The sequence below is a fragment of the Halichoerus grypus genome, chromosome 5, assembly GCF_964656455.1.
Source record: "Halichoerus grypus chromosome 5, mHalGry1.hap1.1, whole genome shotgun sequence".
Taxonomy (NCBI): domain Eukaryota; kingdom Metazoa; phylum Chordata; class Mammalia; order Carnivora; family Phocidae; genus Halichoerus; species Halichoerus grypus.
The window spans coordinates 83,410,692-83,433,788 of NC_135716.1; the positions used below are offsets into that span (position 1 = coordinate 83,410,692).

A 23,097-nucleotide genomic window follows, 5' to 3' on the forward strand; every position below is an offset into this window, starting at 1 on the left:
TGTGTCAAGCAAATTTAAGCTGGAGCTAGAGGCATTTGTGTGCCTGTACCTGTGTGTTTGCTGGGGTAAGAGGTAGACAAGGTACAACTTTCCTCTGCCAAGGAGTACCCCACCCTTCACCCTGCCTTTAGGGATGCCAACCAGTTATCACATCTAATTTTAAAAAGTAATATTCCCTTATATATATGGGCAACATCTTCTTTATCCATTCATCTGTTGAAGGGCATCTCAGCTCTTTCCACAGTTTGGCGATTGAGGACATTGCTGCTATGAACATTGGGGTGCAGGTGTCCCTGCTTTTCACTACATCTGTATCTTTGGGGTAAATGCCCTAAGTAGTGTAATTGCTGGGTCATAGGGTAGCTCTATTTTTAATTTTTTGAGGAACCTCCACACTGTTTTCCAAAGTGGCTGTACCAACTAGCTTTCCCACCAACAGTGTAAGAGGGTTCCCCTTTTTTCACAACCTCTCCAACATTTGTTGTTTCTTGCATTGTCAATTTTTGCCATTCTAACTGGTGTAGGATGGTATCTCAATGTGGTTTTGATTTGAATTTCCCTGATGCCTAATGATGATGAACATTTTTTCATGCGTCTGTTGCCATTTGTATGTCTTCTTTGGAGAAGTGTCTGTTCATGTCTTCTGCCTATTTTTTTGGACTTGATTGTTTGTTTTTTGGGTGTTGAGTTTGAGAAGTTCTTTATAGATCTTGGATACCAGCCCTTTATCTGTAGTGTCATTTGCAAATATCTTCTCCCATTCTGTGGGTTGCCTCTTTGTTTTGTTGACTGTTTCCTTTGCTGTGCAGAAGCTTTTTATCTTGATGAAGTCCCAAAAGTTCATTTTTGCTTTTGTTTCCCTTGCCTTTGGGGACATGTCTTGAAAGAAGTTGCTGTGGCTGATGTCGAAGAGGTTACTGCCTAAGTTCTCCTCTAGGATTTTGATGAATTCCTGTCTCACATTGAGGTCTTTCATCCATTTAGAGTTTATCTTTGTGTATGGTGTTAGAGAATGGTCGAGTTTCATTCTTCTATATATAGCAGTCCAATTTTCCCAGCACAATTTATTGAAGACTGTCTTTTTCCCATTGCACATTTTTTCCTGCTTTGTCAAAGATTAGTCGACCATGGAGTTGAGGGTCCATATCTGGGCTCTCTATTCTGTTCCACTGATCTTTGTCTGTTTTGGGGCCAATACCATGCTGTCTTGGTGATCACAGCTCTGTAATATAGCTTGAAATATTACTCAGCCATCAGAAAGGATAAATACCCAACTTTTGCATCAACATAGCTGAAACTGGAGGAGATTATGTTAAGTGAAATAAGTCAAGGAGAGAAAGTCAGTGGTTTCACTTATCTGTGGTTTCACTTGTTTGTGGAACTTAAGGAATAGCATGGAGGACATTAGGGGAAGGAAGGGAAAAATGAAGGGGGGCACATCAGAGGAGGAGAAGAACCATGAGAGACTATGGACTCCAGGAAACAAACTGAGGGTTTTAGAGGGGAGGGGGATGGGGGGATGGGTGAGCCCAGTGATGGGTATTAAGGAGGGCACGTATTGCATGGAGCACTGGGTGTTATACACAAACAATGAATCATGGAACACTACATCAAAAACTAATGATGTACTGTATGGTGACTAACATAACATAATAAAAAAATAAAAATAAAATAAAAGTAAAAGACAAAAAGAAATAAAAAAGAGAACTATAGGGCAATATCTCTGATGAACAGACTCTTAACTATAGAAACCAACTGATAGTTACCAGAAGGAAGGTGGGTGGGTGGATGACATAAATAGGTGGTAGGGATATGGAGTGCAATTGTGATTGGCACCAGGTGATGTATGGAATTGTTGAATCACTATATATATTTGTATTATGTTATGTTAGTCACCATACAGTATATTATACTCCTGAAAGTAATATTTCACTGCATGTTAACTAAGTGGAATTTAAATAAAAACTTTTTAAAAAGGAAAAAAAACCAAAATATTAATTTTAAAAAGTACTTGTGAGACATCCCCTTCCCCAAGAAAGAAAGCATTCTGTTAAGATCCCATGGATGGGGAGGAAGGATGTCCACTGGCCTGGAACACCCAGATCTATAGAATACAACAGCCACTTATACATTCTCTGACCTGGTGGGAACCCGTGGAGCTGGAGACTGTTGTTCCTTCAGGAGCGTTTAGGAGGGCATGGTCGTCTCGCTAGCTTTAGGTTTGATGAAGATAAAGGAGAATCATGGTTACAAATCATCTTGCTCCTCCAAACTTGAGCACCCTTACTTGACTTTCTGTATTGTTCAGAATCAGGGAAATAGGCAAGTGAGAGAAACTGAAACTGAACTAGAGAAAACAGAAGGCTAAGTTGATCTCTACATTAAGAAACTGACCATAGAAGAGGGGGGGACAAGAAATGAGTGTGCACACACACTGAATACCTGGTTGGTGGTAAAGATTCTATGCAATTTTAGAAAGGAAGGAAAGATTTTTTTTTTTGAGGCTGATAATTTCTATCTGTGTGATATCTATGTATCTAACTATTCATCATCTATCATCTCTCTATCATATATCTATCTATCATCTATCATCTATCTATTTTTCTATACCTAGATACATAGTGAGAAATGTGATTTAAAGAAGTTTTGCTCTGAGTATTAATGGAAAATTCCCTTGGTATTTTTCTAGTGATCTTAAGCATTTAATTGCTTTCTGAGGTACTTCTTTGATGTGATACAATTCTTTTTTTTTTATTGTTATGTTAATCCCCATACATTACATCATTAGTTTTAGATGTAGTGTTCCATGATTCATTGTTTGTGCATAACACCCAGTGCTCCATGCAGAACGTGCCCTCCTCAATACCCATCACCAGGCTAACCCATCCTCCCACCACCCTCCCCTCTAGAACCCTCAGTTTGTTTTTCAGAGTCCATCGTCTCTCATGGTTCGTCTCCCCCTCCGATTTCCCCCCCTTCATTCTTCCCCTCCTGCTATTTTCTTCTTCTTCTTCTTTTTTTTTTTCTTAACATATATTACATTATTTGTTTCAGAGGTACAGATCTGAGATTCAACAGTCTTGCACAATTCACAGCGCTTACCAGAGCACATACCCTCCCCAGTGTCTATCACCCAGTGATGTGATACAATTCTTAAAGCAGTCACAAAACTGTCTGATTTTATGCAGGTTTCAAAAAATATGTAGCTAAAACATATTTTAATTACAAATATATGGAAATTTATAAATACATGACTGTTTATGTAAAATACATTCTTAAGTGTTAAAATATAGACTCAGTCCCTGGTTCTTAAGATTAAAGAGAAATGCATTAAATAAGCAGTTTGAAATATAGTTCATTTTAGGTAGCAAGGAACCAGGCAAAAGGTCCCCCACCATTTTGGGCATGAGACATGGCAATGCTACAAAAAATGGAAATGCAGAGCCCAAGTGTGGGTCCCAGGAGCCTCTGGTCCCACTACCCGTGGCTCCCTCCTGGGTAACTTCCTTCTGCTCTCAGCAATAAAGCAGGGGCAGGGTAGACAGAGGCAGTGGAGGACCCCCTCCCTGCCTTTTCCTTTTCTATGCACACCCTTCAGCTGGGATAGTGCTGGCAAGTGGGCATGTGGAATCCAGATAAGCAGGTATCATGTTTGCTTTCTGGTAGGGAGAGCAAATGCTGTGTCTGGAATTCTGAGTCATATCAAAGGCTCTGTAAGGTCTATGTCCTGTACTACACACACACATGCACCCTCAGTTGGTCTCCACTACTCTGGGGACTCTCTCTCTCTGTGCAGTGTTCTTTGCTGGGCACTGAGGGAAGTACATATAAATAAAATGCATCCCCAGATGTTTGCTGAAGACCTAGCATGTAGTTAAGACAGAATAGGATACCATAAAAAATGGAAGCAGTATAAAGAGGTCCTGTCTTCAAGTTGCTTAGAGTCTAGCAACAGGCAAAAATGAAAATGAACAAAAGGGGAGCTCAATTTTTATGTAAATATAGAATCCTAGGTTTCCATTGAGAATCAGATTGTGGACAAAGAAATAAGACTCTCTGGGGGAAGACAAGACCCAAAGATTCAGCTCAAGAGAGGAGAATAGAATTGCAGCCAGTTGACATTAACAAAAGAAAGAACAAGAATCATATGATCCTCTCAATAGATGCAGAAAAAGCATTTGACAAAGTACAGCATCCTTTCTTGATCAAAACTCTTCAGAGTATAGGGATAGAGGGTACATACCTCAATATCATAAAGGCCATCTATGAAAAACCTATAGCGAATATCATTCTCAATGGGGAAAAACTGAGAGCTTTCCCCCTATGGTCAGGAACGCGGCAGGGATGTCCACTATCACCACTGCTATTCAACATAGTATTGGAAGTCCTAGCCACAGCAATAAGACAACAAAAAGAAATAAAAGGCATCCAAATCGGCAAAGAAGAAGTCAAACTCTCACTCTTTGCAGATGATATGATACTTTATGTGGAAAATCCCAAAGACTCCACCCCAAAACTGCTAGAACTCATACAGGAATTCAGTCAAGTGGCAGGATATAAAATCAATGCACAGAAGTCAGTGGCATTCCTATACACCAACAACAAGACAGAAGAAAGAGAAATTAAGGAGTCGATCCCATTTACAATTGCACCCAAAACCATAAGATACCTAGGAATAAATCTAACCAAAGAGGCAAAGGATCTGTACTCAGAAAACTATAAAATACTCATGAAAGAAATTGAGGAAGACACAAAGAAATGGAAAAACGTTCCATGCTCATGGATTGGAAGAACAAATATTGTGAAGATGTCAATGCTACCTAGAGCAATCTACACATTCAATGCAATCCCCATCAAAATACCATCCACTTTTTTCAAAGAAATGGAACAAATAATCCTAAAATTTGTATGGAACCAGAAAAGACCCCGCATAGCCAGAGGAATGTTGAAAAAGAAAAGCAAAGCTGGCGGCATCACAATTCCGGACTTCCAGCTCTACTACAAAGCTGTCATCATCAAGATAGTATGGTACTGGCACAAAAACAGACACATAGATCAATGGAACAGAATAGAGAGCCCAGAAATGGACCCTCAACTCTATGGTCAACTCATCTTTGACAAAGCAGGATAGAATGTCCAATGGAAAAAAGACAGTCTCTTCAACAAATGGTGTTGGGAAAATTGGACAGCCACATGCAGAAGAAGGAAACTGGACCATTTACTTACACCACACACAAAAATCGACTCCAAATGGTTGAAAGACCTCAATGTGAGACAGGAGTCCATCAAAATCCTAAAGGAGAACACAGGCAGCAACCTCTTCGACCTCAGCCACACCAACTTCTTCCTAGAAACATCGCCAAAGGCAAGGGAAGCAAGGGCAAAAATGAACTATTGGGACTTCATCAAGATAAAAAGCTTTTGCAAAGCAAAGGAAACAGTCAACAAAACCAAAAGACAACTGACAGAATGGGAGAAGATATTTGCAAATGACATATCAGATAAAGGGCTAGTATCCAAAATCTATAAAGAACTCATCAAACTCAACACCAAAAGAACAAAGAATCCAATCAAGAAATGGGCAGAAGACATGAACAGACATTTTTCCAAAGAAGACATCCAAATGGCCAACAGACACATGAAAAAGTGTTCAATATCGCTCGGCATCAGGGAAATCCAAATCAAAACCTCAATGAGATACCACCTCACACCAGTCAGAATGGCTAAAATTAACAAGTCAGGAAATGACAGATGTTGGCGGGGATGCGGAGAAAGGGGAACCCTCCTACACTGTTGGTGGGAATGCAAGCTGGTGCAGCCACTCTGGAAAACAGTGTGGAGGTTCCTCAAAAAGTTGAAAATAGAGCTACCATATGATCCAGCAATTGCACTACTGGGTATTTACCCCAAAGATACAAAAGTAGGGACCCGAAAGGGTATGTGCACCCCTATGTTTATAGCAGCAATGTCCACAATAGCCAAACTGTGGAAAGAGCCAAGATGTCCATCAACAGATGAATGGATAAAGAAGAAGTGGTATATATATACAATGGAATATTATGCAGCCATCAAAAGGAATGAAATCTTGCCATTTGCAACGACGTGGATGGAACTGGAGGGTATTATGCTGAGCGAAATAAGTCAAACAGAGAAAGACATGTATCATATGACCTCACTGATATGAGGAAGTCTTAATCTCAGAAAACAAACTGAGGGTTGCTGGAGTGGGGGGTGGGGTGGGAGGGATGGGGTAACTGGATGATGGACACTGTGGAAGGTATGTGCTCTGGTAAGCGCTGTGAATTGTGCAAGACTGTTGAATCTCAGATCTGTACCTCTGAAACAAATAATGCAATATATGTTAAGAAAGAAAAAAAGAAGAAGAAGAATGTAGCAGGAGGGGAAGAATGAAGGGGGGGAAATCGGAGGGGGAGAAGAACCATGAGAGACGATGGACTCTGAAAAACAAACTGAGGGTTCTAGAGGGGAGGGGGGTGGGAGGATGGGTTAGCCTGGTGATGGGTATTGAGGAGGGCACGTTCTGCATGGAGCACTGGGTGTTATGCACAAACAATGAATCATGGAACACTATATCTAAAACTAATGATGTAATGTATGGGGATTAACATAACAATAAAAAATTAAAAAAAAAATAAACTTCATAAGAAATATGCAAAAAAAAAAAGAAAAAAGAATTGCAGCCAGTTGGTATGAATGAAGTGGCCAGTGATGCACCTATGTATGTCCCCATCACCACGTAGGTCCAAAAGGAGCAGCAGCAGGGCTATACAGTAGGGCTGACCTTGCTGAGGACCTCATGGGGGCTAATAAGAAGGCCTTACCAGCAATAGAAGACTGGTACAGCCTGGGGGAAGGAGGCAGGTGGTGGAAACCCTAGAGGTTACAAAAGGGATGTGATGGAAGACTCTCCAGAGTCAGTGAGCCCAAAGCTGTAGTGACAGAGAGTACCATCCAGCATGGAGGCCAAAGCTAACCTGAGAAACAAGTTAGGGCTCTTGGAAACAAAACTTAGACATCCCAAGAGGGAGGGGATGAAGATGTAATGAGAAGTTATCTATTTCCATTTTAAATGAGTAGTGTCCGATATTTTGAGATTCCAACAGAGTAGAAAAGAAAAAATACCCTTAAAATATAAAATTCAGGGTGCCTGGGTGGCTCAGTCGGTTGGGCAACTGCCTTCGGCTCAGGTCATGGTCCTGAAGTCCCGGGATCGAGTCCCGCATCGGGCTCCCTGCTCGGCAGGGAGTCTGCTTCTCCCTCTGACCCTCCCCCGTCTCATGCTCTCTCTCTATCTCATGCTCTCTCTCTATCTCATTCTCTCTCAAATGAATAAATAAAATCTTTAAAAAATATATATATATAAAATTCAAATGGTATCTTTTTCATGAAGCCTTTCTTATCCCCAAGAAATGCGTCCTCTCTGTCTAAAGGTAGACACTCTTTCTTATGTCCACTGCTTTTCCCACATCTACTAGGATATGTAGAATATTCCTCTTGTTTCTTGAGACATTTGGGCATCTGATTTGTTAACCTCAATAGTATTAAACACTGAAGGACAGAGCCACAAATGTCTTCCTCAAAACTAGCACAGAGCCAGACTCATAACAAGATCCAAGTAAATGTCCCAGGGACTGAAGTCATGCTGTTCCATGGATGAGACCAGGGGCTGAGGGAGTTGTTGCTTTGGGGGAGAGTAAATAGCAGTCTGAAGGAACAAAGCAACCAGATATCAATTTTCCAAGGTTGCCTACTAGCAAGCTCAAATGAATGTGGGGCTACACACAATAAATATTTGTTGAATAAATGGTCTGAATAGAAGGTTATAGGAGGTTGAGCTGAGAGATAAAGTCATGTAGGCAACAGCTTCTTCACCTTCTATCCCAAAAGGAATGTGTGCAGACACAGACACATACACACACGCCCCAACCCCCACATGCATACTTGTAGACTTAGGTGTGTAAAGAACTTTTGTGTTTACAGATATGTCTGTTTCTCTTCAAGGAAGGGTATAAATAGAATGGTATCTTCATGATGCAAGTTCCAGATTTACCTCTCTGAGCTCCTCCTTTTGTTGTGAGTCTGCTCAGGAACATGGGTCTATGCAAGGGTGTGGTCTTGGATGCCAATGACATTGAGTGGCTGTTTGCATGGTAAGACCACCTCAGGACCACCTTAGGTGTGGTGAGAAACAGAATTCATTCAGGCACACCTAAAAAAAATATATGGACTCAACATTTAGCGAGCACCTACTATGTTCTAGGCACTGAAGTAACACTCAGAGATAAATAAAGGCTTAGTGTCTGCCTCATAAGTCATGAGAACTAGAGCAGGAATCAGACTGTATAAATTATTTCAACAATATATAATAAGTACTTTGGTGGAGTTATTTGGAAGCTGTTGTAGAGGTAGGGAAGGAAATGAACCAGCCAGGAGGTATTAAACACTGAAGGATGAGGGAAGCTCGGCTCAGTATCGTCTTCTCAATGCACTCATGGTGAGTGCAGGCCAAGGATGCCCTCCCTTTTCTCCCAGAAGTTTCCTGATTTGAGGGAGAACTTTATCCATCCCTCTGGCTCAGAGAAGTCTTCCCACCTCTTCTCCACTTCCACCTAACTCTATGGCAAACCATTCCATTGTGCTACCATCATTCTCACAAAAGCCCAAAAGAGACTGAGAATTGGGCATCCGGAAGGAATGTCCAGAAATTAGTCTAAAGCACAGACCAATTTCCAGGATTACAAGCTGTATGATGGGGGCCTGTTCTTGCTACACCTCAAGGGTCTTTGTGAGGCCTAATTAGGTGGAAAGGACTGGAATCATCAAGAACACCCCATAACTGGAAAACTCCATTTACAGAGAGTCAACGTGTCTGCAGCAGCAAATACCACTTAATGAGTACCTACCTTGCATTGGCCATTTTCTGGGCACAGAGAAAACAGGGCACAGCAAAACCCATACAGGCTCTTCTTCCTCAGGTCCAACATCCAGTGGCGGGGTAGGGGCAGAAGATAGATGATAAGCACATACACAATCAAGGAACAAATAAGTGAACAACAGCATCTCAGGGAAGACATGAGGGCTATGAAGAAACTACAACATGGTAATGTTTCATTAGAGTGGTTAAGGAAGGCCTCTGTGAGGCCAGGACATTGGAGATGGGCTCGATGATGGCAAGGTGGTCATACAAAATTTGTGGATAGAGGTAGACCAGGAGCAAGTGCAAAGGCCTGAGACAGGGATGGTTTTGATGTGTTTGATGAGTATTGCAAGACTACAGCATGTTAGATGAAGAGCGGGTGAGTTCAGCATACTGGGCAGTGACCATGTTCCATGGAGTGCAGGGCTGTAGAAGGGTCTGAGCTATTAGTGAACTGATCTGAGTTTTGCTTGAGAAAGGCCACTCTGACCTTGGAAGGCAAGCTGAGCCAAAGCACAAGTCAAGGCTCCTGTCCTCTTATCTTGCATCTGTATCAGAACCCAGGGAGTATATTTTTATTCTAATTTTTTATTTTAAACTTAGCTAGGAAGAAACCAAGTTTCAGTAAGGGAGTAGTGATACACTTACTGATACTAAGTGTAGGTCTCTTTGCACTATATTGCACATCGTGGCTTTTCCTGAAAAGTGTCTTGATTTTGAAAGTATATCTTTGTCCAGCTGAGCACATTCAACCCTATTAGACTGCTGACTCCTATTTGAGGAGGTAGTCATTGTAACAAGTGGCCTCTTGCTGAAGGAACTTCTTCCTACTGCCCTTCTTGCAGGCAGAACCACCATCTCAGATTAGCCCTACTGTACTTGTTAATCTGGCCTTCATCTAGGCCTCCCTTTCTTACCCCTCAGAGTTCTTGGCTACTCTGGGGTGCCCCAGAGTTCAGTAAGAGCCACACAGGGCTGGTGGGCTCTGTTTTTCCAGAACCCACCAGGGTTCTGGGATGGAATTCACACTTCTTATTTCATTTTCAGCCATCCCATGCCTACAGCAGGGGATTCAAGGAAGAACATGGTAGGAAGAACAAAGAACATAGTCTCAAGCCAACCAGCCCTTCCATTTTATTTCTCTCTGCTTCCTACACTCAAGCCAAATTGAACCACTTAATCCCTTCATACCCACAGTGTTTCTCCCCATCACTCCTTCACTCAAGTAGTTCCCTCTGGGGTCCTGCTCCATCCCCTTTTGACACCCATCTCTTGGTACTCATTCTTCAAAACCCAGATCATATGTCATCTCCCCCAGGAAGGTGCTGTGAAAATCCACTAAGCCTCTGTGAGATTTCCTATTGCTAGGAAATCAGAGCATTTGCATGGGCATGGACTCTGGAATCAGAAAACTTTGGGTTTGACTCTTAGTGACTCTCTGAGTACCTTGGGTGTGTGATTTGTCCTCTGAACCTCAGTCTCCTTGTCTCTAAGGTAAGGAGGATAATCACACATACATCATAGCATTGTTGTGCCAAGGAGATGAGATCATGCATGTAAAGACACTGGGACTGACCCCTGCTCACTCTGAATCCTTCAGGGCACAAACTACCCTATTCATCACCATTTCCTTGGAGGTATCTCAAACAGTATGGATACCCAAGATTTGCTTTTTAGAGCCTTCCTGAGGTGGAGTCCTTCTCTTCCAGGCCTGCACTTCTGCATCATGACACTAGAGGGTAGCAAGAGACCACAGGCACTTTGAACACTGGCAGGGCATCTTGGATGTTTTTCTTCTTGGCTATACTATACCAGGTTCAATCCCAATTGTGTCTGTCTCCAATAGACATCTTTTTAACCTCCACAGCGGTACCTTGCCTGGTTAGATTGTTTTATTTATTTATTAATTTGTTTGTTTGTTGTTATGACTATTACCTAGTAGAGTGGTACAAATGGAGAGGGTGAAAAGATGGCAGAGGAGTAGGGGACCCTATTCTAACCAGTCCCGGAATTGAGCTGGATATCTACCAGACCACTCTGAACATCCACAAAATCAGCCTGAGATGTAAGAAGATAGATCTCTACAAACAGAATATGGCAGGCGGTTGGTTTCGAGGTACGAATCGGGGAGCCATGGTTCCACAGGCAGATATCCAAGGATAAATAAAAGGGGGAGGGAGCCTAGCCATGGGGATCCTACACCGCTGGTGAGAGATAGCCTCCCGCACTGGGGACGGAGCACAGACTTGCAGAACGGTAGCAATGGGGAAAGAACTTTAGGGCAGCCCCCAGGACAGAAACCCAGAGCAGGGCCTCATGTGCAAACTGGGGGCAGCTGGTGGTTTTAGAAGCACAAAGGGCAGAGACGTGCCCTGACCTGGTGGCGAGGACTGGGAGCGCTGCTGAGGGGCACACAACCCAGGACGCTGCAGTTTATAGTAGCACAAACAGAAACGGAGATAGTGTGGCCTGGAGAGCTCACTGAAGAACAGACTGTGATCTCTCTGCTCTTAGGCAGAGGGTTAGAAAAGGTCTCTTCTGCTCTGAAGAGACATGGAAAGCCGCCAGGGAAAGCTGCCAGAGAGCAAAAGCCCCAAAAAACCGGTTTTCACTGAGCCCATCCCCCGCCACAGGGGGCAGGGCAACTCTGCCCAAACAAGGTTGCCTGAGTAACAGGGCAGCAGGCACCTCCCTCAGAAGACAGGCTGGAAGAACAAGAGGCCAGCAACCCTAGGTCCCTAGAAAACAGGTGCATCTTGCTTGGGTTCTGGTCAATAATGTGGACTCTATACATTCTCTCAACCACCCCTGAACAGAGTGACTAGGAGGAGGAACCCCCAAAATAGGAAAGACTCAGAGATTATGACTTATGCCACAGATTTACAAGTGGATTCAGATATAACCAAGATGTTGGAGATGGAATTCAGGCTAGCAATTGTGAAGACAATAGCTAGAATGGAGAAACCAATTAATGGCAACATAGAGTCTCTAAGGGCAGAAATGAAAGGTGAACTGGCAGAACTTAAAAATGAAATCCAATCTAATCTAGATAATCTAACAGCTAGGGTAAGTGAGACAGAAGAACAAATTAGTGACCTGGAAGAACATTTAATAGATAAAAAGGGAAAAGAGGAGGCCAGGGAAAAACAACTCAGAATCCATGAAAATAGAATCAGAGAAATAAGTGACACCAGGAAACGTTCCAATGTCAGAATTACTGGAATCCCTGAGGGGGGGAGAGAGAGAGAGGACTAGAAGATATAGTTGAGCAAATCATAGCTGAGAACTTCCCTAATCTGGGGAATGAAACAAACATTTGTGTCCTAGAGGCAGAGAGGACCCCTCCCAAGATCAAGGAAAACAGGCCAACACCCCAATAGTAAGACTCACAAATCTTAGAAACAAGGAAACCATCTTAAGGGCAGTCAGGGGGAAGAGATTCCTTATGTATAGAGGGAGGAATATCAGAATAAAGTCAGACCTATCCACAGAGACCAGGAAAGCCAGAAAGGGCTGGCAAGACATATTCAGGGTACTAAACGAGAATATGCAACCAAGAATACTTTATCTGGCAAGGCTGTCATTTAGAATGGATGGAGAGATGCAGAACCTCCAAGACCGGCAGAAACCGAAAGAATATGTGACCACTAAGCCAGCCCTGAAAGAAATATTAAGGGGGATCCTATAAAAGGAGAAAGACCCCAAGAGTGATATAGAAAAGAAATTTAGAGGGACAATCTATAAAAACAAGGTCTTCACAGGCAAGATGATGACAATAAATTCATATCTTTCAATAATCACTCTCAACATGAACGGCCTAAATGCTCCCATAGAATGGCACAGGGTTGCAGGTTGGATAAAAGGACAGGCCTCATCCATATGCTGTCTACAAGAGACTCATTCTGAACCTAAAGATACATCCAGACTGAAAGTGAAGGGATGGAGATCCATCTTCCATGCCAATGGACCTCAAAAGAAAGCTGGGGTAGCAATTCTTATATCAGACAAATTAGATTTTAAACTAAAGACTGTAGTTAGAGATACAGAAGGACACTATATCATGCTTAAAGGGTCTATCCAACAAGAAGATCTAACAATTGTAAATATCTATGCCCCCAACATGGGAGCAGCCATCTACATAAGCCAACTGTTAACCAAAATAAAGAGTCATATTGATAACAATACGTTAATTGTAGGAGACCTCAATACTCCACTCTCAGCAATAGACAGATCATCTAAGCAGAAAATCAACAAGGAAACAAGAACTTTGAATGACACACTGGAACAGATGGACCTCATAGATATTTACAGAACATTCCACTCTAAAACAACAGAATACTCTTCTTCTCGAGCACACACGGAACTTTCTCCAGAATAGACCACATACTGGGTCACAAATCAGGTCTCAACCGATACCAAAAGATTGAGATTATTCCCTGAATATTCTCAGACCACAATGCTCTAAAACTGGAACTCAATCACAAGAAAAAATTTGGCAGAAATTCAAACACTTGGAAGCTAAAGACCACTCTGCTCAAGAATGTTTGGGTCAACCAGGAAATCAAAGAAGAATTTAAACAATTCATGGAAATCAATGAGAATGAAAACACATCGGTCCAAAACCTATAAGATACTGCAAAGGCGGTCCTAAGGGGGAAATACATAGCCATCCAAGCCTCACTCAAAAATATAGAAAAATCCCAAATTCACCAACTAACTCTACACCTTAAAGAACTAGAGAAAAAGCAACAAACGATGCCTAAGCCACGCATTAGAAGAGATATAATTAAAATTAGAACAGAAATCAATGAATTAGAAACCAGAAACACAGTAGATCAGATCAACGAAACTAGAAGTTGGTTCTTTGAAAGAATTAATAAGATCGATAAACCACTGGCCAGACTTATCCGAAAGAAAAGAGAAAGGACCCAAATTAATAAAATTATGAATGAAAGGGGAGAGATCACGACTAACACCAAGGAAATAGAAACAATTATTAGAAATTATTATCAACAACTATATGCCAATAAACTGAGCAATCTGGATGAAATGGAGGCCTTCCTGGAAACCTATAAGCTGTCAAGACTGAAACAGGAAGAAATTGACAACCTGAATAGGCCAATAACCAGTAACGAGATTGAAGCAGTGATCAAAAACCACCCCCAAAACAAGAGTCCAGGGCCTGATGGATTCCCTGGGGAATACTACCAAACATTCAAAGAAGCAATAGTACCTATTCTCTTGAAGCGTTTCAAAAAATAGAAACAGAAGGAAAGCTTCCAGACTCTTTCTATGAGGCCAACATTACCTTAATCCCTAAACCAGGCAAAGACCCCATCAAAAAGGAGAATTTTAGACCAATATCCCTGATGAATACGGATTCCAAAATCCTCAACAAAATCCTAGCTAATAGGATCCAACAATACATTAAAAGGATCATCCACCACGACCAAGTGGGATTTATCCCCGGGATGCAAGGGTGGTTCAACATTCGCAAATCAATCAATGTGGTAGAACACATTAATAAGAGGAGGAAGAAGAACCATATGGTCCTCTCAATTGACTCAGAAAAAGCATTTGACAAAATATAGTATCCTTTCTTGATTAAAACTCTTCAGAGTGTAGGGGTAGAGGGAACATTCCTCAAGTTCATAAAATCCATCTATAAAAAACCCACAGCGAATATCATCCTCAATGGGGAAAAGCTGAAAGCCTTTCCCTTAAGATCAGGAACACGTCAAGGATGCCCACTCTCACCACTATTGTTCAACATAGTAGTAGAAGTCCTAGCAACAGCAATCAGACAACAAAAAGAAATAAAAGGTATTCAGATTGACCAAGAAGAAGTCAAACTCTTTCTCTTCACAGACGACATGATACTTTATGTGGAAAACCCAAAATACTCCACCCCCAAATTACTAGAACTCATACAGCAATTCAGTAATGTGGCAGGTTACAAAATCAATGCATATAAATCAGTTGCTTTCTTTTATTTATTTATTTATTTATTTATTTATTTATTTATTTATTTATTATGTTATGTTAATCACCTCAGTTGCTTTCTTATACACTAACAATGCAACTGTAGAAAGAGAAATTTGAGAAATGATTCCATTTACAATAGCACCAAAAACCATAAGATAGCTCAGAATAAACCTAACCAAAGAGGTAAAGGATCTATACTCTAGGAACTATACAACACTCATGAAAGAAATTGAAGAAGACACAAAAAGATGGAAAAACATTCCATGCTCATGGATCGGAAGAATAAACACTGTTAACATGTCTATGCTGCCCAGAGCCTTCTATACCTTCAACGCCATTCTGATCAAAATACCAACAGCATTTTTCAAAGGGCTGGAACAAACAATCCTAAAATTTGTATGGAACCAGAAAAGACCCCGAATCGCCAAGGAAATGTTGAAAAAGAAAAACAAAGCTGGGGGCATCATGTTCCCTGATTTCAAGCTATATTACAAAGCTGTGATCATCAAGACAGCATGGTACTGGCACAAAAACAGACACATAGACCAATGGAACAAAATAGAGAGCCCAGATATGGAGTATAAGAGACTCTTAACGATAGAGAACAAACTGAGGGTTGATGGAGGGAGGTGAGTGGGGGATGGGCTAAATGGGTGATGGGTACTAAGGAGGGCACTTGTTTTGATGAGCACTGGATGTTATATGTAAGTGATGAATCACTAAATTCTACTCCTGAAACCAATATTACACTATATGTTAACTAACTAAAATTTAAATAAAAAAAATAAAACAAACAAAAAAATAAATTAAAAGAAAAAGAAAACATGATGAGATATCACCTCACACCCATTAGAATAGCTATTAAAAAAAGTCAAAAGGTAACAACTGTTGGCAAGGATGTGGAGAAAAGGGAAGCACTGTACACTTTTGGTAGAAATGTAAACTGACACAGCCTTTACGGAAAATAATATGGAGGGTCCTCCAAAAATTAAAAATAAAACTACCATATGGTCAAGCAATCCTATTTCTGTGTATATACCCAAAGGAAATGAAATCAGTACCTGAAGAGACATCTGCACTACCATGTTCACTGCAGCATTATTCACAATGACCAAGATATGGAAACAATCTAAATGTCAACAGATGAATGGATAAAAAAAATGTCATATACATTTATATTATATTATTATATTATATTATATCATATTTAGTGATATATAATGTGATGCATAATTATATGTATATTATCTAGCTTAATACATAGTTACTTATTCATGACCAAAAAAGCTGAACTTAGAGAGTAGAATGGTGATTACCAGAGGCTGGCATCTGAGGGGAAAGGAAGGATTTTTTGAAAACACAAAAAGAAGTCATGGGGCAACTGGGTGGCTCAATCTGACTCTTGATTTCACCTCAGGTCATGATCTCAGTGTTGTGAGATCGAGCCCTGCATCAGGTTCTGTGCCGGGCATGGAACCTGCTTAAGATTCTCTCTCTCCCAGATTTTTGCAAATGTTTTGTCAGATAAAGGGTTAGTATCCAAAATCTATAAAGAACTTATCAAACTCAACACCCAAAGAACAAATAATCCAGTCAAGAAATGGGCAGAAGACATGAATAGACATTTCTGCAAAGAAGACATCCAAATGGCCAATAGACAAATGAAAAAATGCTTAACATCACTCAGCATCAGGGAAATACAAATCAAAACCCCACCTCACACCAGTCAGGGTGGCTAAAATTAACAAGTCAGGAAATGACAGATGTTGGTGAGGCTGTGGAGAAAGGGGAACCCTCTTACACTGCTGGTGGGAATGCAAGCTGGTGCAGCCACTCTGGAAAACAGTATGGAGGTACCTCAAGAAGTTGGAAATAGAGCTACCCTAGGACCCAGCAACTGCACTACTAGATATTTACCCCAAAGATACAAATGTAGTGATCCGAAGGGGCACTTTCACCCCAATGTTTATAGCAGCAATGTCCACAATAGCCAAACTTGGAAAGAGCCTAGATGGCCATCAACAGATGAATGGATAAAGAAGAAATATACACAACAGCATAATACTCAGCCATCAAAAAAATGAAATCTTGCCATTTGCAATGATGTGGTTGGAACTAGAGGGTATTATGCTGAGCGAATTAAGTCAATCAGAGAAAGACAATTATCATATGATTTCACTCCTATGTGCAATTTAAGAAACAGAACAGAGGCACATAAAGGAAGGGAGGGAAAAAAAAAACAAGATGAAATCAGAGAGGGAGACAAATCATAAGAGACTCTTTTTTTTATTTTTTTCAGAGTCCATAGTCTCTCATGGTTCGTCTCCCCCTCCGACTTCCCCTCCTTCATTTTTTCCCTTCCTACTATTTTCTTTTCTTTTCTTTTTTTTAAGATATAATGTATTATTTGTTTCAGAGGTACAGGTCTGTGATTCATCAGTCTTACACAATTCACAGCGCTCACCATAGCACATACCCTCCCCAAAGTCGAGAGACTCTTATAGGAAACCAACTGAGGGTTGCCGGAGGGGAGGGGACTGGAAGGATGGGTTAACCCTTTCCCCTCCTCCTCCCATAAAAAGACAAAAAGAAATCAAGAAAGGAGAATGGTGGTTGCCATTGTTGCAATGATACAGAGTTTCGGTTTTGCAAGATGAAAGAGTTCTGGAGATGGGCAGTTGCACAACAAAATAAATGTTCTCGATACTATTTAACTGTATAATTATTAAGATAGTAATTTTTATATTATGTGTATTTTACCATAATAAAAAAGAAAATAAATAAATAACTATTGGATTATAGCCCAAAATATAAAATAAATATTCATGAGTCCACACTGATATAAATAAGTGATTAAACATATAAACAAATAAACAAATAGTGAGAAGGAAGAGACGAATTTCCTATACAGAAAATTCCAGATAATTTATGTTGATACTTCACCCTCAATGACAGGGAGCTTACTCCCCACTTCACACAGTGACCTCCTTCCAAACAACACACTACAGAAAGATGGGAGATGAGGGGTAGGCTGAGGAGCATTTAACTTTACAGTGGGAAAACCTGACACACACTACATCAGTCAGATCAAAGTGATAAATCATGTTAGGAGTATGTACTTTTCATATAATGTGATGACAGTGGAACTTTGCCTCTGTACTTTTTCTCCTAAAAACCCACAACTTCAGTCTAATCATAAGAGAAACATCAGACAAACCCAAATTGAGAGAGTCTACAAAATAGCTCATCTGTACTCCGTCAAAATGGTCAACGTCACCAAAAACAATGGAAGTCTGAGACACTGTCAGTCATGAGGAGCCTAGGAGACAAGATGACTAATTATAGTGGAGTATCTTAGGTGGGATCCTGGAACAGAAAAAGACATTAGGTTAAAACTAAGGAAATTAGAGTAAATCTCGAACCTTAGTTAATATATCAATATTGTTTTGTTAATTGTAATAAATGAACCATATCCACGTAAAGATGTTAATAATATGAGAAACTGGGTGTGGAATATATGGGAACTCTCTGTATTAGCTTCTCAACTTTTTTGTAAATCCAAAGCTGTTCTAAAAAATAAGGTCTATTTAAAAACACACACACACACATCAAAACCTAACTCTCCAAAGAAAATGAGGGCATACTGTGAGTTTTTCTGGTTACTTCTCCCTTTGCCTGTGGACATCTCAACAAGGATGCCCCAGGCATATCCTCATGGCTGTAGTAAAATAGCTTTAGGTGGCTTGAGACAACTTGCCTAAAATGATAAGGTTAATAGTTAAAGGCAGGTGGTTTGAAGCATTAAAGGCAGAGTTTGTCCCAGGAAGGAGAGAGCCCCAAGTCCTGGTGTGATTGATGCCAGTAAAGGCTACAGAAATGTCAGGGAGGGTAATGGCTACAGTGGCCTTGGATCTGTATTTCTCCAACCTACTGAGCACTCTCATGATTCCAGTGGGCCCAACCTTTATTTTCTTTAGTGCTTTAGTAACACTGTCACTGTCACTGATTGGGACCAGTCTTGGGACTCTCCTCTTCCCACCTTGCTCAATTCTGCTTCTGTCACTTTTCTAAAGTTTTCCTTAGCCAAGTAGACTTAACAGTCCATAAGACTCTTAGAATCTATTCTACAGAGAGAACATCCAGGAAGGGACCAGAACCCAGCCAAAGCCCCAAAGCCTCGTATCTTCCCAGAGCCATCCCCAAAGTGAGGAAATGAGAGGAGCTCGGAGGTGTCGGACTGAGCTTGGCCAGAGGCTAGGATTGGGCCTGGTGTGTGGTGTAAGGCAGTGCTGGACTGAGGTGGACAGATCCTCCTTCCTCCAACCAGATTAACTTGTCCCTGCTCATGATCAGCAATTGACAAGCTTTACTTTCAGGTGCAAGAGTGAAGTTGTTTTGGTTTGGTATTGGTTTGGTTTCCTTTTAAGGAGCTGGTGAATACATTGGGTGGTTTGGGGAGCAGGGTTAAAGATGTCTTTCCTCCTTTGGGAATTGGCCAAGAGAGTCTGTTGCAACCATTGACCCACACACAGGTTTTTATATGGTGAGAGACAGAGGAGAAAAGACAAAGAGAATACAGGATCCAAGGACTTCCAGGATTTATTCTGTATTATTGTACACACTCGCAGATTCAACTATAATACTGGGGATGAAGTCAGAGTTAGTATGGTAACTGTCTCCTTAGGCAGAGGATTTGGCCACCTGAGGTTGGGGCCGAGTTCATTAGGGGTGGTTGCTGAACAATAACTTCCCCTTCCCCCAGCCCCATCAAAGAAACAGAAGGACAGAGTCAGGCAGGTTCACAGATGAGGCAGGCCACCCAGGCTGGGGACCTGAAATTAGTGAGGCCACTGGCTCTCTCTTCACTTGTGTGGGATGGCCTGAGAGCCTCTGGGATACTGGGGGTGCTTACTTATGTTTTGGGTGGCCATACAGCTCCTGCTTCTGCTGTTGCTGCTCTGTGAGGGGTAAGACTTCTCCCTTCAGTGACTGAACTGGCTGGGTCTCTTGGACCTGGCCAGGAGCTGGGACAAATGCAGGCCACTCCACCTGCCCCTCCTGCTGCTCTGCTGGCTCTGGTGGCTGCTCCTGCTGTTCCAGCGGCTGCTCCTGCTGTTCCAGCAGCTGCTCTTCTTTCTTTTCCAATTGCTCATTTCTCTTTGCTAACTCTTGATCCAGTTGCTGGTCCAAGAGCTTCTTTTCCTGTTCCAGCTGTTCCTTTTGCTGCTGCTCCCTTTGTGCTTTCACCTGCTCCAGCTGCTGCTCCAGATTTTTTGCTTCCTGATGTTCCTCACACTGCTCCTCTTGCTGCTGCTGCTGTATTTTCTGCTCCTTTGGCTCCTCCTTCTGCTGTTCCAGATGCTGTCCCAAGTGCAGTTCCTGCTCCTGTAGCTCCTGCTGCTGCTGCTGTTCCAGATGCAGTTCCTGCTCCTGTGACTCTTGCTGCTGCTGTTCCAGATGCTGTTCCTGCTCCTGTAGCTCCTGCTGCTGCTGTTCCAGATGCTGTTCCAGGCACAGTTCCTGCTCCTGTGATTCTTGTTGCTGCTGCTGTTGTTGCTGTTCCAGGCACAGTTCCTGCTCCTGTGATTCTTTTTGCTGCTGCTGTTGCTGCTGTTCCAGATGCTGTTCCTGCTGCTGTGGCTCACATTGTTGCTCGGGAACCTCCTTCACAAGAGTTGTGTGTTTCTCCCCATGCTCCAAAGGAACCTCCCCCAGGAGCTTGGAGGGCATCTTCTGGCACAGGGCTGGTAGTGAAGTTGGTTGCTTCACTTGCTCCTGCTGGGTATCGATGGGAGAAGAAACAGGCTTGAGGGGTTCCTGATTGAGGGCAGAAGGCAGGGTCACTGGCAAAGTGTGTTGCTGGGACATCCTGGAAGGTGCTTTAGATCAACCTGAAAAACAGAAGGGATCAGAAGGGTGACTGAAGGCAGAGGGAGTGGATGAATCCCCAGAATCTGCAGAAGGGCCTGGTTTCTCAGCATCCTTTCTCTTTCCTTGGGTTGGGGCTCTCCTACCCACTCTGGGCTGTGTTCCCCAGATGCAGCAGAGTGAAGGGGAGGAACCTTTTGTTCCTAGAAAGAGCCAACAAAGAGGTCTGTCTTCAGAGTTACTGGGTGCCATTTCTTGCCTAATCCTTGCCTCTGCCCCTAACTCTGACCTCTACTGACCAAGAAGGAGAGATGAGTTCTGGGGTTATGATGGGAAGAGGTGAAGCCCTAGGAAAAGAGGAGTACTCCTGGAGGGCTCCTGAGTCCTAGAAAATCAGTGGTCCATGGCACATACCCTGGACTACTCACACAACATAGTATCAGCTTAAGTTGTCCCACTGAAAGGTTGTATGTTTCTGAGCAGGTCACTTAATCCTGCTGGGCCTCAGATTTCTCCTCTATAAAATTAGCAGATTGGCTTGTTCAACTCCAGGGGTTTCTTTCATGACCTTCAGAGGTTTAGCTGCAGCCCTAGCACTTGGGGGATGGGGTGGGGGGAGGGGCTGGAAGGTTGCTGGGGAGCGGAGCCAGTTCTTTCAAGTCTTGCACTTCTAAGTTGGATTTTCCAGCTTCTGCTTTGCCTGGGTTTCTCCAAATAGAAGATTTTCCCCATTTTGCCATTCTCCCTTCTGCAGTACAACAAGAGTTACATGCATTTCCCTCAAACCCCTGCCCCCCTAAAGAAGGCACAATCATGGTCAGCCCAAATCAAACAGTTTCAGGGAAGAAATTGACTGTACTCCCCCTCATCCCCATCTTACCTCTTCTCTCTCTCTCCCTCTCTCTCTCTCTCCCTCTCTCTCTCTCACACACACACACACACACACACACACTCCAAAACATCAAACCAAGGAAAGATGGGACAGGAGGGGAGGGGATTGCTCTCTCTTCTGTGTTTCCATGCCATGATATATGTCCTTCAGCACAGTGACCTGAGCCCTCCTAGAAAGACAGGTAGTCCAGTTGAATCCAGCCTGAGAGTGATCCATGCACCTGCCCAGGCTGGCCACCCTAGCCACATTCTAGTGTGCTGGATGCCCCTGGTGCCAGCCCCAGTCCTCCCAGCTAATACTTACCAGACTCAAGTGGAGACGGCTGCAGAGGCCTCTAGTGGAGTTCTGAGCTGAACAGGGGCCAGGGTGCCCTTTATATTGTTCCCCAGCCCAACCTCCTTCCCTGGTTGAAGGAGATGGACTGGTTTCACCACTCAAGTTGGTCAACTTCCTTCAGCCCCTTTCTGACTCATCACAGGCACCTGAAGCAGAAAACCCTTCAAGGCCCCTTTTCATGGAGACACACAGAGAGCTCTGGGGGCTCCATCACTCCTGTGATACTCATCTGACCTGGGCATGGGAAGGTGAGGGAAGCATCTTGGGAAACTTGTCCTCTTTTCCTATTGCTTTGTGACCTCAGCCAAGCCTTCTCTCTGAATCTTAATTTCTTCACTTGTAAAACAAGGTCATCCTGATAATTAGGCCTGGAGATTCATTTCCAAGGGCATGGAATGGAAAGTTATGTGTTTCTATGGGATGTTCAGGCTGGGGTATGTGGTGTCAAGGTGGGAAGAATCACATCTCATGAAGGGATGGGGTTGCTGGGGATTCTTGTGGCCACTAGCCCACAGTCCATCTGCTCTCAGGACATATCTATAACTCCATTCTGTATGGAAATAAATCCTGTCCTGAGGGGGTCAGACTTTAGACCAGAAGGGTCAAGTAGAAGGCTTATAGGGGTCTTCTGCTGTGAGCTAGGGCTGCCTAGGTCCCATGCCCAAGTTTGTAGTTACAGAAGTTCTCAAGAAAGCCATGCTCATAAATATTCCAAAGCATGGACCACTCACACAAAGAAACAGGTATTAAATATAAAATATATAATATAATAAATATTGCTTTTTATTGCTTTTTTCTATAATTTTCTTAGAGTGCATAAAGGTATAAAGATCAAAACCAAATCATCCATTGCTTTCTCCAAATCATTCTCTAAAAATAGCTTAAGCAGCTCTACAGGGTGGGGGTTGGAGCTTATCCCTCTTCAATGCCAAAAGTGACCAAGCTCATCTGGAATCCAAATTCACTGCCATAGTTTCAAAGACCCTCACTAGGTTTCCTCAGTTCCTAGGACAAGTCCAGGGTTTCCCACCTCAGGGCTTGGTGTCTGCTCTCTCTTGGCCGATTGGCTTCTGCAGGG

At 42.5% G+C, this 23,097-nt stretch overlaps 1 protein-coding gene across 1 annotated transcript; it reads right to left on the bottom strand.

Moving 5' to 3' along the window:
- Nucleotides 1-19,504: 19,504 nt before the first annotated feature.
- Nucleotides 19,505-22,024, bottom strand: IVL (involucrin). The gene is made up of 2 exons (XM_036077176.2): nucleotides 21,987-22,024; nucleotides 19,505-20,814 (listed from the first exon to the last, which is right to left on the bottom strand). The coding sequence occupies exon 2, from the start codon at nucleotides 20,789-20,791 to the stop codon at nucleotides 19,832-19,834; it is 960 nt and encodes a 319-aa protein (XP_035933069.1). The 5' UTR covers nucleotides 20,792-20,814; nucleotides 21,987-22,024; the 3' UTR covers nucleotides 19,505-19,831.
- Between the last annotated feature and the right edge of the window lie 1,073 nt (nucleotides 22,025-23,097).